Source organism: Cotesia typhae, unplaced genomic scaffold (genome assembly GCF_013202065.1).
Source record: "Cotesia typhae breed Kobodo isofemale line unplaced genomic scaffold, CoteBio_Ctyphae contig_9, whole genome shotgun sequence".
Lineage (NCBI taxonomy): Eukaryota > Metazoa > Arthropoda > Insecta > Hymenoptera > Braconidae > Cotesia > Cotesia typhae.
The window spans coordinates 583,224-600,005 of NW_027423770.1; the positions used below are offsets into that span (position 1 = coordinate 583,224).

Sequence of the window (16,782 nt, forward strand, 5' to 3'; positions counted from 1 at the left end):
ATAAATTTTAATTTTTAAAACTATTCTTTCAAATTAACTAAAATAATTTTAAAAAAAAAAAAAAAAAAAAAAAAAAAAACGAAGAATTTACAATAAAACATTGTTTCTAAAATTATTTAAAAAATGATGTCTATAACAATATCTAAAGCTTCACATTCGTTAACAAACGATATCTATTTGTGGAATAAAATGAGGGAATCATCTAAAACCAAATTTTTAATTAATTATGTAAGCTTTACTATTAAGATAAAACTAATTTTAAATTTAAGTTATAATTTTAAGAGTATTCTTAACTAAATAGAATAAAATAACATGTACATGCCGGCATGTGTGTGGGTGCGCACACACACAGGCCTGCATCAGGGCATGTCCTGTTCGCTTTTCCTAAGGGGATGGGACTAGAGTCCGGAAAATGTATCCTCATTGGAGGGAAGTCCTATCGGGACTTATACAATTAGGGTATGACCACCAAACTATATAAGGAGACATTTTTCACAAAAACGGCCACTACGGCTATCACGTCTACGATTTCTACTACTAGTTTTCAGAGAGTCCGCTAAACGGATCAACGTCTAGCAATTTTTTGAGTTTTCGGTGAACGGTCCAATCACTACAAAAAAAAAATTTTCGAGTTCGGCTATTATAAAAATTTTTGTTTTCAAGTGGTTCAAAATTTTGTTTAAACTATTCTTCCTAAATTTTTCAAAAGGTGGTCATTCCGTTATATATTCTGAAAAAATAAGGTACTGTACTAATTATAAATTGTTTACTGTTCAATTGGATTAGTTTAAAATTTTGTCTTTTGAAAAGAATAAGTATTGTTCAATTAGATTAGTTTAAAATTTTGTCTTTACGTACTTTAAATGTAATAATTGGTCACTCTGTTTATCTTTTGAAAAGAATAAGTATTGTTCAATTAGATTAGTTTAAAATTTTGTCTTTACGTACTTTAAATGTAATAATTGGTCACTCTGTTTACATTTTGAAAAGAATAAGTATTGTTCAATTAGATTAATTTAAAATTTTGTCTTTATGTATTTTAAATGTAATCAGCCCGTGTTGAATATATTTTGCAATCGAAAATTCTAGTCGTATCTATCAACTTAACCTTTCCAGACAAAGTTAAAATTAAGATCCCGGTCTATAGGCCGAAAGGCTTGGGCCGAAAATAAATTAATTAATTAGGTCCCAAGTTGGACGTAACAAAACCTAACTTTTCTTCGATATTCTTTTTCTTTCTCATTTATTATTAAGAAACCTGGCATATCGTTTATCTGATTGGCTCATAACCTTGTATAGACATTTCAATTTAAGAAACCTGCGTTAAAGGCTACTAAGCAATAAAAATTGACATTGAACTATGTTTTAAAAACTATCATAGCTCACCATGTTCAAAAAAATGAATTATGGTTCTCTCAATTTATGTTATGTCCCGCTTTCATTCAATCTGGTTCTCCGACAGCAGATGCCAATTTTGCATCAGGATTCGCAGTCTAGTTGCGTACTCCACCGCGGTCTCGATTGCTCCCTGTACGTTGTTCCGGATCTGCTCTTCCAGCTCGAGCTCAAGGCCTGGAGGCAGATAAAGGCTTTCAGGTCTGACATAAAGTCTTCCCAAGCGACCCAATTCCTCTTGTTATTGCGATACCAGAGAAGAGCCTTTTCACGAAGCAGTATCAGAATGCATGGCAGCAGGTGGTCCATCTTGTAACAGTTTTACCTGTTCAGGTTAGCCCCTAATCAATTTTTTAAATAACTAAACAAAACTAACAACAATAAAAATTATCAGGGCGCCACCAGGATTATTAATCACGGTTCCTGGAACCGGTCCAGAGCTGAGAAAACTTATCTTAGGGTAGATAGAGTGGAGGAAGGTGCTGTTGAATAATAAAATCTTAATTAACAATATATCGATATTTATTAACAATAAAAATTTAACAAACTTAACAAATTTAAGCGCTCACTCACACACTATAATTAACTTATTAACTAATGAAGCGGAGAATAACTGCGAAATAAACGATATTTACAACGAACCTTCCAACGACGATACGATGACTAGACGGGCTTTTTTGAATGAACGGTCTCCCACACCTGCTTAAAACTAGATGGGCTTTTCTTAACGAACGGTCTCCCACACCTGACCTAAAACTAATGGGCTTTTTTGAACGAACGGTCTCCCACACCTGCTTAAAACTACTGGGCTTTTTCTAACGAACGGTCTCCCACACCTGACCTAAAACTAAGCTTAAAATTACAAGTCCACCGGACTACCAAAACGAACTAACTTTACACACTTTTAACTTAAAACTAAGTCCACAGGACTACCGCACTTAACACTATTAACACTCTCTATCACGCATAACCCATACAATTCTTCACACACATAACCCACACTTCGCTTAATTAATTTTATAATTTTAATTTAAAAAAAAGGATTTTAATCTAATTACAATAATTTTCCAAATTATTCAATCATTAGTATTCGGCAAAAACAATAATTCCAATTTAACAATTAACTTCAATTAACCTTGAACTAATCTCTATAGAACCAGAGGCTTAATGCCTTGAATTAACTTAATCACAATATAAACCTTTACAATCACTTCAAAATTATTAACATAAGTTTAATTAACTAATTCTGATTAAACTTTTACTATGACAATTTTGACTCAGATAACTAATTCCTAGGACTTAATATCCACGCCGACAATTATCAAGTGTCATTAATTTGAATTTAATTCCTCCACGGACCTAATCCCCTTAATTTACTTAATTTATGCTTGTTAAAAATAATTTTATAGTATAATAATTTCAATAAAAATTCCTAATATAATTTTCTTAATAACTTTCCGATCGGTATTGTTTTTCAATAATAAATTCCTAATATAAAATTCTGAATAAGCAATTCTTAATAAAATAATCTTAATAATTTTCCAATCTATCTTGTTTACAACAATAACTTCTTAATAAAATATTGTCTTAATATAAAATATTATCACTAGCGTTCTACTCGTCTTATAAATTATAATAATTCGACACGAGTCGAAATAGTCAAATTTATTTGCTAGAACATTCGCTAGTCAAGTCTTGCTTGACCTTGGGTATTGGAATTTATGCGACACAAAACTGACGCTTGACGAAAATTTCACGGATAAAAATTTTTCTATTTTTCTCAATGACAAAAGTTAATCAATTTTACTCAGTTAATTATTGAAAAATTAATTTAATGAATTTTCTTAGATGTTAGTTAATTGATTGAAAACTTTTAGATATTAAAACTTCCCCCGCAAGGTCGATCGAGCGATCCCTGGGTATAAACCCCCATGAAAATCACTCAATCCAAAAACTAGCAAATGTTTCACTATTAATTTATTAATAATCGTCGATTAAACGATCCATAATAATTAAATAGGAGAAGTAACTGGATATTCGGTAAACCGCGGTCCACTTCTTTCCCACAGAGTAATAATTGATAACTTGACGAACAAAACGATGATCTAACTCACTCGTTGAGGATGAAGTCCTAGTTGTAGTTGGCTTTCTTCGTCTCGTCACTACTCCGGGGATCGGTCCTTCTTGATTTCCGTAGCACTCAGTCTGGCGGTCACACTACTTCTCCCTGTTCCGCTGCACGGCTCACCTATTTTAACCCAAACTCACCCCCTCCTATTCTCCCTTTAGGCCCGAAGATCGAGACGCGCCAGTGCTATGTCGAATAATTATCGATATTCGGTGACTTATCGATTAAGGGTAATTTTACCCTGTTACAATCTCGTACCCATAACTTTCCGCCAGTTCTTGCAGCCACTCCAAAAATTGTTGGACGTCGCGTTCCTCTTTGAATACGACGCCCCACTTCCACACCATGCTCCTCCTGCAGAGTTCGACGGAATCATCCACAAGTACCGATTGTTGATGACGGTCTTGCCTGGGTGATCCTTTGATTGAGGTGCCTACTCTGGGTAAGGTATCTTGAGCGACCCCACGTCCTGACTGCCGGTTTCTGTCCTCATGTCTTCGTTGCTCATTCTCCTCGCTCAAAATGCGGACTCGGTTATTGTCATTACCACGTGTGCGGGACTCTCGCTCTCCCTATCGTCGTTTTTTGGCCTCAAAACTCCAACGTACCTCTCTCGCGTCGAGTTGAAGTTCGTACGCTCATTGTTCTTCTTTTTTCCGCAGGAGTCGCGCCCGTATTTCCTGTCGCAACCGTTCACGTAACTCCTATTTGGCTCCTTCCGCAGCCGCGCGAGTCTTCTTCTTTTTCTGCTCCTTCTCTTCTTGCTCCTTCTCCGCCTGCTCCCTAGCTCCACGTCCTCCCGTTTCCTCGTCTCGTTCTCGATCCGCTCTCGTTCTTCCGCTTCGATCTCGATCCGCAACCTTTTTTCGTGGGCCTGACGTTTTTTGCCACTTTATGCCGCGGGTGACTGGTTATCGCCATCTTGTTCCTCGTCTCAGTGGTGCTCACCCTCGTTTCAGGGTCTTCTCTTCCCTCACTCGGTATCTCATCGTCCAGGTTTTCAAGACTATCCAAGTCGGCTTCAGATTGGTCGAGATAGATCAAGAGTTGATCGTATCGACCGGCGCGTCTGGCATTCGCTGCTCGCGATTTATTTAGTTCCGTCTTCAACAAAAATCTTAGCTCAACTAACGTCGCCTTCGGTTCGACTGTTACCCGTTATTTTTCTAACTTGCTAATGACGGCATCCTTTCTAAGCGACCACAACCACAACTGAGATCCCAGTTTCCTACTCACCATGACGAAAGATAAAACAACCAGAAAAACTAACAACAATTTCGCGGTTCAAAAATTTTCCCAGTACTTCGGAAAACTAATCACGATCCCTATTCGAGCGCCATAAATTTGTAACAGGTAGAATTTAGTGAATTTTCCATCTAAGTTTTAGAGTTTTATGTCGGTCCCTCTTTCGTCCTACTCCAATTTATTCTAAGTCACAGTGTCTCTCTGTGCCGGGAGTGGCCGATTTGCATGCCTGCTGCCTTCCTTAGATGGGGTTGCCGTTTCTCAAGTTCCCTTCTCCGGTGTCAGTATATGAACTGGAAGCTTAACCCCATTGTAAAAGGTTCGGTGATTACCCTGAGAGTACAAACAACCTAACTCATCGACATAAGACTGCAACTCGTATAAATCGGCCATCAACTACCCCTGCTCGAATTTTTTACTCACCGGAGACCATGGTTGAGAAAGAGGAGGTGTCGATTAAATCTAAATCGAAAATCATAATCAAAACTATAATCAAGACGAAACTTAATCAGTAAATAAAACAGATGAAACAAACAAGTGATGTCATCGCAGCTTAGTTATTGCAGCTTTTCAGCAATGTCCAACATGCAGAGTGGTCGGAATGACGAAGGTGTGACAGGGTTTCCTTTACCTTTGTCTAAAAGGACCAATCTCTGCCGCTTCAAGGCTGTAGATTCAAAAAGTAAATCTGGATATTCTAGGGCTATAATCTTGATCACCGATCGGGATACCATCAGGGCCAGGTGCATTTCCTGTCTTGAGGGTTTTAGCCACGTCTTGACGTTCTTTGACTGTAAAGTGTGTTTCTGCGCCGTTATTGGCATAGTGATTTTTCTCCCGGGGCGGATGTTTGGGGAACAGCTTCACTACGATGCTGTTCATAAAGGCAGGAGACTTCGGCACTTCTGATGAGGCCTTTGCGAGTGGTTTAGTAACAATTTGGTAGGATTTACCCCAGATGTCCTTGTCGAGATCGTTACAGATCTCTTTCCACAACATCGCTTTATTTGCTTCAATGGCACGAGTTAACATCTTTTTCTCCTGTTTGTACTCGTTCGAATATAAGTCTTGGTTTAAGGAGTGTTTCACAGCTCTTGTTGTGCGGCGACGTAGCTCATGGCATCTTTTAAGAAGTTCTGTTATGCCCCTAGATCAAGTTTCCTGGCATTCCACTTCCGCTTGTGGAGGTCGCGTTGTGGAACCAGAACAGTCCACCGCTGAATTTCACATATTGGTGATCACTGCCACTATACTCTTCGGATAGAATCCAGTTTTCGATTATGTTGGCAATCCTTGGAGTCACCAACAAAATGTTGAGGATGGATTCTTGGTCCCCCGGTCTTCTAAAGGTCGTGATGCTCCCGGTGTTCAGTACTTTATGTTCGAGTCTTGCTGTAACGTCAGCGACTTCGTTACCTCTGGTGTTGGAGAAAGCAGCGCCCCATTCAGCCGATTTGACGTTGAAATCACCAGCTACGATGACTTCGCTTTCTAATTTAGTAATTGCATCTTCTGTATTTGCCAATTTTTGTCGGAACACACTCATCTCTTCATTAGGTGAGAGGTAGACGCTCAATAAGTAGGTTCTGGGGGTTTGAATCCATCCCCCTTTACCGTAAGATGGACGGTAGTGTTTATTACTCGATAGGTCTTATTAGATGACTGAATGGTCGTTACGGACAGTATCTCGGATACCTTAACTGGTAGAGCCTTTGGCGCATAACCAAATGATCCGGGTTCGAGTCCTGGTCTGGTCTGTCCGAATTATTTTATCAGTTACCGACAATCCTTATTGAGTAAAGTCCCCCCTTTCCCCGTTATCCTTTTTTCCCCCCAGTTCCCAAATTTGTCTTTAATGACGTGGCTTTACGGTAAAACCAGAATTCATAGCTAAATTTAGCATTAAAAAAAATTTGGGAACTGGGAAAATTCTGCGCTCTAGGAAAGCATATCTAACTTGAATTTTGGCCATCAGTTGGAATATTTTTGGTCATAGTAAGCAATTATTTTTGGTAAATGGAATATTATTAAAATTACACACAAATAATAACCGAAATAACAATTTATTTCAAACATAGTTAAACATAATACAATATTGAGACTTTTTATATATATGAGCCGCGGGGTTATATACTCGGCTCATTCAACTACTTCTCATTTTGATCTACTAATTAACTTTCTCAATAATTAACAATTATAATTCAGTAGTTGATTAATTGAAAATTCTCATTCGCTAGTTTCGTTGAGAGTACCTCAAGGGTTGATTAGTTATAATTAATTCCGAACATCGGGAAAATTGATTCACATACAACTGTTTTGTTCAATAAAATAACATCGAATAGAAATTCTTAAAACGTGCAACACAGTTAACGTATACCCAAAGTCAAAAAGTTACCACGCGCTAGCATAAAAATTGGCGTCTGGTTTGAACGCGCAAATATTTTATCAAATGTTAATTATTGAGAAATTGTTTCATTAAACCTGGCTAAAACTTTATGATTTTAATTAATTGAGAATTTTGTTTATTAATTAATCAATTTTAATTAACTAATTGGGAAATTTCACGAGGAAAATTTTTATTGAATTTAAGTTCAGGAAAAATTTTATCCTGTTAATTTTATGTCGTCATCATGAGAAAATTCCTAAGAAATTATTTAACAACATGGATTATAAGTTCGACATACGTTTATTATAATTGTTGGAAAAAAAAATCTACAAGGATTTGATTTTTTTTATGTTAAGAATTAAACTCGTAACTAATTTTTAATAAATTTATAAGTCGGATTAAATTCGGATGTAGAGAATTAAACTGTTAATTGAAAATGTTCAGTAAATTCAATTATTAGCTGATGACTGAATTTGTTAAGTCAATGTAGTAATTCGCAAAAGTAAATTTTTGTCAATTTCTTTGTTATATTCAAAAAAATAAAATAAAGTAATTCAGTATGTCTGTGAAGAAGTGTGGGATATGTGTGTGAAGATTAGTGTGGGTAATGTGTCATAGAGAGTGTAAAACGAACTCTACTTGTTGATGGTTTGCCGAGTAGAGCGATCCAAATCTTAGAGCGTGAGAGTCCGGTGAACAGCGCGATTTAGTTAATTTAGGACGACCCCTACTTGTTAATGGTTTACCGAGTAGGGTAATCAAATCTTGATGCGATGTTTTCTGCTTGTTGATGGTTTGCCGAGTAGAAGACTAGCACTAAGTCGGAGTCGCCGGTTTTAGCTCGAAATCCTCCGGTCGTTGTAAGTCATAGTGTTAAGTTAGTTGTAAGTGAGTAGTGTAGTCGCGAGTGCACCAGTTGTTGTTTGATTTGTTATAAATAAATACCGGTTAATTTTGTTAAATAAAAATTTATTTATTTCAGATCACCTTCCTCACTCTCTCTCCCTGTAAGATAAGCTCTCTGCTCTAAACCGGTTCCAGGAACCGTGATTAAAAATCCTGGCGGCGCCCTTTTGTTAATAGTTTTAGTTTTCAATTTTGTTTAGTTAATTATTTAATTAAGGAGCCAATCTGAGCGAACAAACCCGTTACAAATTATAGAAGGTTCAGATGAAAGACGAACCCCAAAATCGGGATTCTGGTAAGGACTGTGAGATACGAAGGATTGCAATACTTTTTCGACTAAGAAATAGTAAAAAAAGTTCATTAAATTGAAACTTGATTTTAAAATTAATCAAACAATTAATTAAAGGAACTCAAAACCGATCAGTTTTTAGAAGTTGCATTTGGGTTTTTGTTTTGTTTGATTAGATATAACTTCATCAAAATTAAACTCTGAAAACTCGGGAACTTAAAATTTTATAGCATTGTCATCATTGGTAATCGTAGGATTGAAATCTTCAGATGCCAAAGAAAAACACGATGGAGATTGTTGGTAATTATCTGCATTGGTATCTTCTATTGCCTTGACCCAAAGATTGTACTAAAGCTCGTATGCAATACCTGCGGCTTTTGTAATCTTGCTTTCACCGAATTATCGGTGAGATCAAACTTGTGTTGAATTTTGTGATTGGGGTTTGTTAGAAATATTTTGAGCGTTTTGAGAATCTTTTATTTCAATGCATTTAGTGTAATCAATTGCGTCAACATTGAATGGACATATGCCACAAGCTTTAAATCCATTCTTGATGACAATAACGAAATTTTCATTGTTAATAAACCTTAACAAAAAAGATAGAACTTTATGTTTTTGCACATCAACCCTATTTCCTCTATTCGCTAGTTACCAATTAAATTCTCCCTTCTTCTTGCAGAACTTACTTAAATGGATGGACATGTGAGAGACATGACTATCTAAGAATACAATTACTGGGAAATCAATCCCATTTTTTTTGGAGAAATGGATGAAAATTATTTGTGACATATTCCATAAAAAGATTCACTGGTCATCTATCCATTTTCAGATTTCTCTGATCTCTAGGCTTTTGGAGCAGAGTCAATACAAATTTTGGATAAAAGTTGATATTTAAAAATTGTCAGCGATGGCGCGAATCCACCAGCAGCATTAACATTGAACAATGTCGTAACATTTTCTTATTCATTACCTGCTACATTATTGACAGACTTTCATCTTTCGACCAAAACAAGACTACCGTTTGGTGCAAGATGTATTGCGGTCTCATCCATATCAAAAGCCGTCGAGGATCTTTAATTATCTCAATATTTCCGCCTAGCTCTTCTTTCACATGACAAAACCAGAAACATATCCCATTTTCAGTGACTTCGGTTGACCGTGAAAGCCGAGCGAGTTTGGCGAGCAAAAAAAAATTGTAAAAGAATTCAAAAGAATGGGAAATTATTCTCAGTCCCAAAGCGATCGAGTATGGAAAAGAAATAATTTTGTAAGGAATTATTTTTAAGAATAAGGTAAAAGTCCCTATTATGAGGCATTGTCCCTATTTATGATACATAACGTAAGTATACTAATTTATAAAAATAATACGGAATTACACTTTTAAAAAATTTTATAAGCATATTTTTTCATCAATTTTGAAAGCAATTTACAAGTCTTACTGTTGATTCTTTTCCAGTAATAATAAAAAAAAAAATTATACAAGTACATGGTTTGATATCTGCACTTGAAACAAAGACTAAAAAGAGTTAAACTGCAATGACCAAGCAATTTTTCAGTCGGGTTGAAATAATTGTTTTTTATATTTATATTGTCACGGGGCTCCTTCATTACCCGTTGAAGGTCCTCACCCTAGCCGTGGTTAGTTATCGACAGATCACAGGGCGCTGTGGTCTAGGATGCTCGCGCAGTAGAAATAAAATTTACATAAGTTCCGGGGCCTAGGAAATAAGTGTTCCGCGGGTGGGGATAATCCCACACGAGGGACAAGTGAAGTTGCCGAACGGAAAAACGACATTGTGAAGCCGGAGCCCGAGCAATCAGCACGAGATTTTGGAAATACCAGGTAAATATTAATATTCCTCTGAGATTCCTGTGGAACCTTCAGAGCGATTATTTGAATATATAAACTTGATAATTACTGCTAGGCATTTAGCCAGCCTAATTATCCAATAAAAACCATTCTAACTATCCTGAAATTCCAGATAAATTATTGCTAAATATCCCGAGCTGCGACGCAAGTGAACCCGAGTACCGAGGAAGTCGTGAGATTTGGCTGACAAAGTTGCCTCTATTAGAAGTCCACGAGAACGACAAGAGACCCGAATAAAGAAAAGAAGTCGTCAGAAAATTCTCAGGTACAAAAGTTTAACCTCGGTAAATTATTGCGTCGTCCCCGGAAATAGGCACAGGCCAGGTTCCGTCTTCCAATCACCCTAGTTGATTAATTAATTAATTATTCGAATTTAATTAAAATATCTAAATTATAAGTCGAGATTAAAATTAATTAAAATAAAATTTGAACAAATAGAAAATTCAATAAGTTAGAAAATTTAAAAATTAAAAATTCTTAAGAAGTCGAGATTTACCCAAGCCAGCTTAAGCTTATTATTATTATCGCTAGTGAGTTGGCGGCGATCTACACGCCGCTTGACGGCGCATACGACTCCTCTCCACTACTTTCTTTTATTCATTCTCGTGCTATGTACTCTTGGCGGTATTACATACTAACACGTGCCTTATTATATTAATTATTATCTCTGCATTCTACGTTATATATTATTACAATATCACTTAATTATTTTTTAGAAGTTAAATAAAGATTTATTTAGATTATTAAACACAAACATTGGTTTATATTTAATTCACTTCCTCACAAAAATAAAAGAGGTTAAATTTAGAATTAATATTATTATAAAATTGATCAAATAAATTTAGATTAAAATTTACAAATCAGAAATTTTGATATCGACAATTTTGAGTTAACTGCGTCATTTATATAAGCGATATTCTGTCGATTAAATTATTACGAATTAGAAATTAAAATAAAACTAAAGGAAACTAAAATTAGAAAATTGTCCAAGTTAGATTAAAATTGACCAATAAAATCAACAAGTAAAATAAATTAAAATTTAAAATGAAAACTGATAATTAAAATTTACTCTTGGAAAATTATCAAAGAATTTTAGAATAAAATTACCATAGACACAATTTCCTTAAATTAGAATATTAAAATTGTTAAGCAGTAAATTAATTTATAGAATAAAATTACAAGAGTAAAATTATCAACAAAAGAAAATTTGTTCAATAAACTTCGATAAATAAATTTGTCAAATTCCAGTACGATGATTTCAAAATTAATTAACATAGAAAATTTTGCCTTGAAAAATTTTACCAAGTTGAAGACTAAGTCTCAAATCTTGACTGGAATTCAAAATAGACATAAGCCGATTATTCAGGCAGTTTGAATTCGAGTAAATTTTAATTAATCTAACATTTTGGTTGAACAAAACGCTACTGTGATATTATTAATTAAGCAACCAGAATTTAATTAACTTATTTATCGAAGTCAAGTTAGGGACCGGGAAATTTGACTCCCAGGAAGTTATGTTGTAAAAGTATTTTGGATTTTAAAATGATTGTAAATTAGAGTCAAGTATGTATTTGGAGATTTGTTTATTGAGAATTGTGTGTGTGTGTGTGTGTGGAAAATAATTTACAGTATATACTCCTCGTTCACGGGCTGTCGAGGAGGTTAGAATTAGCAGGTTGTCGACTAGTGTCATGGTATCCTCCTCTGTCCTAGTCGACTTCAGGTTCCTTAGTCCCGCAGTGAGGGTCCGGGCGACATCGAAAGGGCTAAGGACGGTATGAACCTTGGGCAGGGGTCCGGGCGACCACCCAGGGTCATATCTAGAGTCATAGAGCGTGAGGGTCCTGTGGACAGCGCGACTTAGTTAGAAACTGCAGTATAGACGCTCCATATGAGGGTACCGTCAGGAATAGGAACTATGATAGAAACTGCGATATAGAGGCTCCATATGAGGGTATCGCAGGAATAGGAAACTTTGATAGAAACTGCGGTATAGACGCTCCATATGAGGGTACCGTCAGGAATAGGAAACTTTGATAGAAACTGCGATATAGACGCTCCATATGAGGGTATCGCAGGAATAGGAACTATGATAGAAACTACGATATAGACGCTCCATATGAGGGTATCGTAGGAATAAGCGACTTTTATAAGTATGAGTGTGTGTGTGAGTATTAAGTTAAGATTTAATCGTTGTCAATTTGCTAAAATAAATTTATAATTGATGCCAATTTTAATTGTTTTTATTTATGTCAAATTTTATAATTTCTCTCAACCCTGTGATATCTCTCTTGCTTGGACCGGTTCTGGAAACCGTGATAAAAATTCCAGTGGCGCCCTTAATTATTAAATTTAAATAAAGGGGTGACCAAGGAACGGTTCAAACCCGTTACAATATACATAATTTATATGTTAATTGAAAGCTAATGAGTCGTAGATTTTATTTCTATATGCATTGATGCTTTTTTATGTATATAATAATAATATTTTATATTTGAGTGTCTCATAATGCCTACACTTACAAACTTGAACGTACCGGTGTATGAGACACTTTAGTCAGTGTATCTTGAAATACGAACATGTGCGTTTTCGTTTGTCCCGATTAGATGAGACAACGTATATTTATAAAGTTTTATATTATTAATGAGTGATAGACGCACAGTAGCCTATCGGTTCCGGCCCTTGCTATCCAAAATGCATTGGATCAGGTTCGAGTCTGGCGTACACCAATGAATATTTTCAATATTTCAGTGTATTATTCTGCTGAGCCCAAAAAAGTTTAAAACGAGTTCCAATCTCAAAAGTTCCCCCCCCCCCTAGTAAGTCGCTCATGACCTTAATTTATTCGTATGCCGTATATTTTTTTTCTTTTTAAAAGGGACTGAAGGGGAAAGAAAGCCATATATAATAGCTAAATTTGTCATTAAAGATAAATTTGGGAATTAGGGAAATGAACGATAAGAGGAAAGGGGAGGACCTTTACTCAGTAGGAATTTTCGGTAACTGAAAAAGTAATTCGGACAGCCCAGACCGGGAATCGAACCCGGATCGTTTGGTTACGCGCCAAAGGCTCTACCAGTTAAGCTATCCGAGACACTGTCCGTAATTACTATTCAGTCACCTAATAAGGCCTATCGAGTAATAAACACCACCGTCCATCTTACGGTAAAGAAAATACCATAAACAAATAATAGTTTATGCGCCTTTAAAAATGAAAAAAAAAAAAAAAAAATGAGTGATATTAATTGCTATAATATAACATTTGGATTGTATAGAGGATTGGCTTTTATTACATTATTAAATATTTTCATATACGTAAATATTTTAAGTTAAATAACGTAAAATTATAAATCTAACGTAAAATTGTGGAATTAAGTATTGACTTATAACGAGAAAACTTTTTTATTTTTTCAATTAAATATTTTAATTTAATTTATAATATTTAACTGAATATTTTATTAATTTTTTAAATGTTTCAGATTGTATACCACCAGTAAATAACAGATAAATTAAAATTATAATCTGAGGTAATGGGAAATAAACAGAGATCCAAGAGGATAATAAAAAATCACTCAAAATCAAACAAAACAAAAGTGTTGTGCTCTAATTCCGATAAAAAACCTATGAAAACAAAGCTTAAAAGAAATAAATATGATTCATCAAATATTGAAAAAGCTTTACAAGCAATAAAAGATACAGGATTATTTATACGAAGGGCAGCTGCTGCTTATGGAGTACCTGTAGCCACACTGGCTAGAAAAAAAAATGTTGGTCCTGAGAAAGCAAAAAATAAAACAGGTCCAGATACAGTTTCATCACCGAATGAAGAGGATAATATTGTTCAGTGGGTGCTGTACAAAGCATCAATGGAAGCTCCTGTGACTAAAACTGAACTATTAGATTGTGTGCAAAGATATGTTCAAACTATGGAAATCAAAACTCCGTTTACGGATAACCGTCCCAGTCAACACTGGTATGAAGGTTGCCGAAAACGTCATCCTCAGTTATCCATTAGGAAACCCCAACATTTGAGCACAAGTAGGGCAGCTGTTAATCGTGAAGAATTGCAAGAGTGGTTCAAGAATTCTGGGAAATATTTAGAAAGTAAAAATTTATTAAATATTCCTGCCTCTAGAATTTTTAATTGCGATGAAAGTAGTTTACTTCTGTGTCCTGACGCCGGAAGCGTGTTAGCTGAAAAAGGATCTCGTGCAGTTTATAAAATAATTGATGGTGGCAAAGAATCATTGACTATTTTATTCACGTACAGAGCAGATGGAACTCGTGTTCCTCCAATGCTTATGTACTCTTATAAGAAAAGTATACCTAAGAAAATAGTGGAAAATACTCCAACAGGATGGGGTCTTGGAGTATCGGACAGTGGCTGGATGACAATGGAGACCTTCTATGAATATATTACCAACGTGTTTTATCCTTGGTTACTTGAAGAAAAAACCAAATTTCCAGTTATTTTATACATGGATAATCATTCTTCACATCTAAATTTACCCTTGGTTACTTTTTAGAGAAAAACAAATAGAATTTGTAATGTTACCTCCAAATTCCACCCATATTATGCAGCCATTGGATATTTCATTTTTCCATCCATTCCCCTTCCATGGATGAAATGGAGACATGGAAAAAATGTGTACCCAAATGGAAAAATGAACATGGTGTTGGACAAATTAAAAAAGAGGATTTTTCTCAAGTTCTTAAGTTCACGTTGGACAGTATGAAAAATGAAAAAAGTGCAGTCGTTAGTGGATTCAGAGGAGCTGGACTTTATCCATTCAACTCTAATGCAGTAGACTATGATATTTTACAGAAGACTAAAAAATCCAAAAGAACTGTTGATCGGCTGGATAACAATAGTGCAGATGAAAATGGAGAACATCAACAGTTTTTGCTAAGTTTTGAAAAAAATTTACCGGAAGATATGCTTTCTGAATTTAAAGAAGCTGCAAAGTGTGGATCATGGAGCGGAGATCTAGAGAAGAAATCATTATTTGATTACTGGTTCAAAATTTCTAACAATTCCACGGGTATTTAAAATTAAAATTACGTCATTTTAATTTACAATCATTGACCTAATTACAATTCATATTTACAATTTTTTTTTCGAATTTTTTTATAAATTTTTTATATACAATTTTTCATTACGATTTTTACAGTTGCTATATACGAAATGTAATTTTAAAAAAATATAGTTTTTTACATTAATTAATTATAATTTACACTATTAATCATTTTTTTCAGTTAATTCGTTTAATTGATTCACTATATTTTTTTTTATTACATACTTACACATTTTTATAAATAGGTGTTACTATAAAACAGAACCCAGTAATCAAGAGTATTGAAATTTATAATGATCATCATAATCAACACAATTTACAAAATGACTTAAACACTAATCAACCTTATTTATCAAATGATATTGTTTTAAACACTAATTCTTCTACTGATTTTATCTATACAATTGATCAAGAACTACCTAATTTGAATGTTGAAACAATTAATTTGTTAAACGATAACGAACTATTGGAATCTATCATTATTGAGGACAATGATTCTAGTGTGATTAACTCTGAAGAAACTAGTATCACTGATAGTGGAAAAATTTTAGAGTTTATATTAAAATCTGGTAAAGTTAATAATGAAGAAGAACCAACTGATAACAACAATGTAATACAGTCTACTCTTTCAAACTTAAATGACGACAACTTTATTGAATTAGCAATTCCTATTGTTTATGACAACTCGATTGTACCTGTACAGCATGGAGAGATTATAACAGAACTCACGATTACTCATTCCAAAGATCCTGTAATTAATGAAAATCATCAAGTCGGTACGTAAATGTCATACTTATTTTTTTTATGTTTAATAAATTTATATTATTAATGTAATTGTTTTCTTAGAACTCAGGAAAGAAAATTTAAATGGTATTTCTCAAAAAACTGACGTACATCGTTCTTTTGATGAGACTACATCAACAGCTATTGATAAAAGTAACATCGAATAATTACTTATGAACTATTTTTAAAAATAATTGACAAAATTGAGAGGAACTCTTTTTTTTAGATATGTCACCGAAAAGACCATTTAAGGAAATATTTACTTTACCTCTAGATTATTTACAAAAAAAAAAAAAAAAAAATTAAACTTGAAAAATCAGGTAAGTCCAACCTACCATCTGTGGGAACCTCCGATGAATGGTACCAGCAACAATTGGAAAACGAAAAAATGAAAAAAATGAAAGAAGAAAAACAAAAACATAAAAAAAAATTCCAAGAAGAAAAAAAAACTAATGGCTCAAGTTAACGAACTACAAAAAAAAATTAGGAATACGGTAGACCCTGAAGACCATTCGTGCAACTTCCCGCTAATTCCATGCCTAGGTACATAAAACTGTACTAATGATGCTTTTGAGCTCTTCAAGCTCAAAAATACAATTTATGTGTTATTTTGAGCTCTTCGGGCTTAAAAGTCTGATAGAAGTATCATAGAACAACATTCTTTAAATTTCCAAACCGCACTAACTTTTCAATAAATCAACCGAT

General features: G+C 34.5%; 2 protein-coding genes across 2 annotated transcripts; both read left to right on the plus strand.

The window, feature by feature from the left end:
• Nucleotides 1-13,749: 13,749 nt before the first annotated feature.
• Nucleotides 13,750-14,753, plus strand: LOC141533461 (uncharacterized). The gene has a single exon (XM_074252355.1). It carries the CDS (start codon nucleotides 13,750-13,752, stop codon nucleotides 14,743-14,745), a length of 996 nt encoding a protein of 331 aa, XP_074108456.1. The 3' UTR covers nucleotides 14,746-14,753.
• An 84-nt stretch (nucleotides 14,754-14,837) lies between these two features.
• Nucleotides 14,838-16,530, plus strand: LOC141533505 (uncharacterized). The gene is made up of 4 exons (XM_074252424.1): nucleotides 14,838-15,261; nucleotides 15,540-16,070; nucleotides 16,141-16,230; nucleotides 16,304-16,530. Exons 1-4 carry the CDS (start codon nucleotides 14,838-14,840, stop codon nucleotides 16,381-16,383), a joined length of 1,125 nt encoding a protein of 374 aa, XP_074108525.1. The 3' UTR covers nucleotides 16,384-16,530.
• Nucleotides 16,531-16,782: the final 252 nt, after the last annotated feature.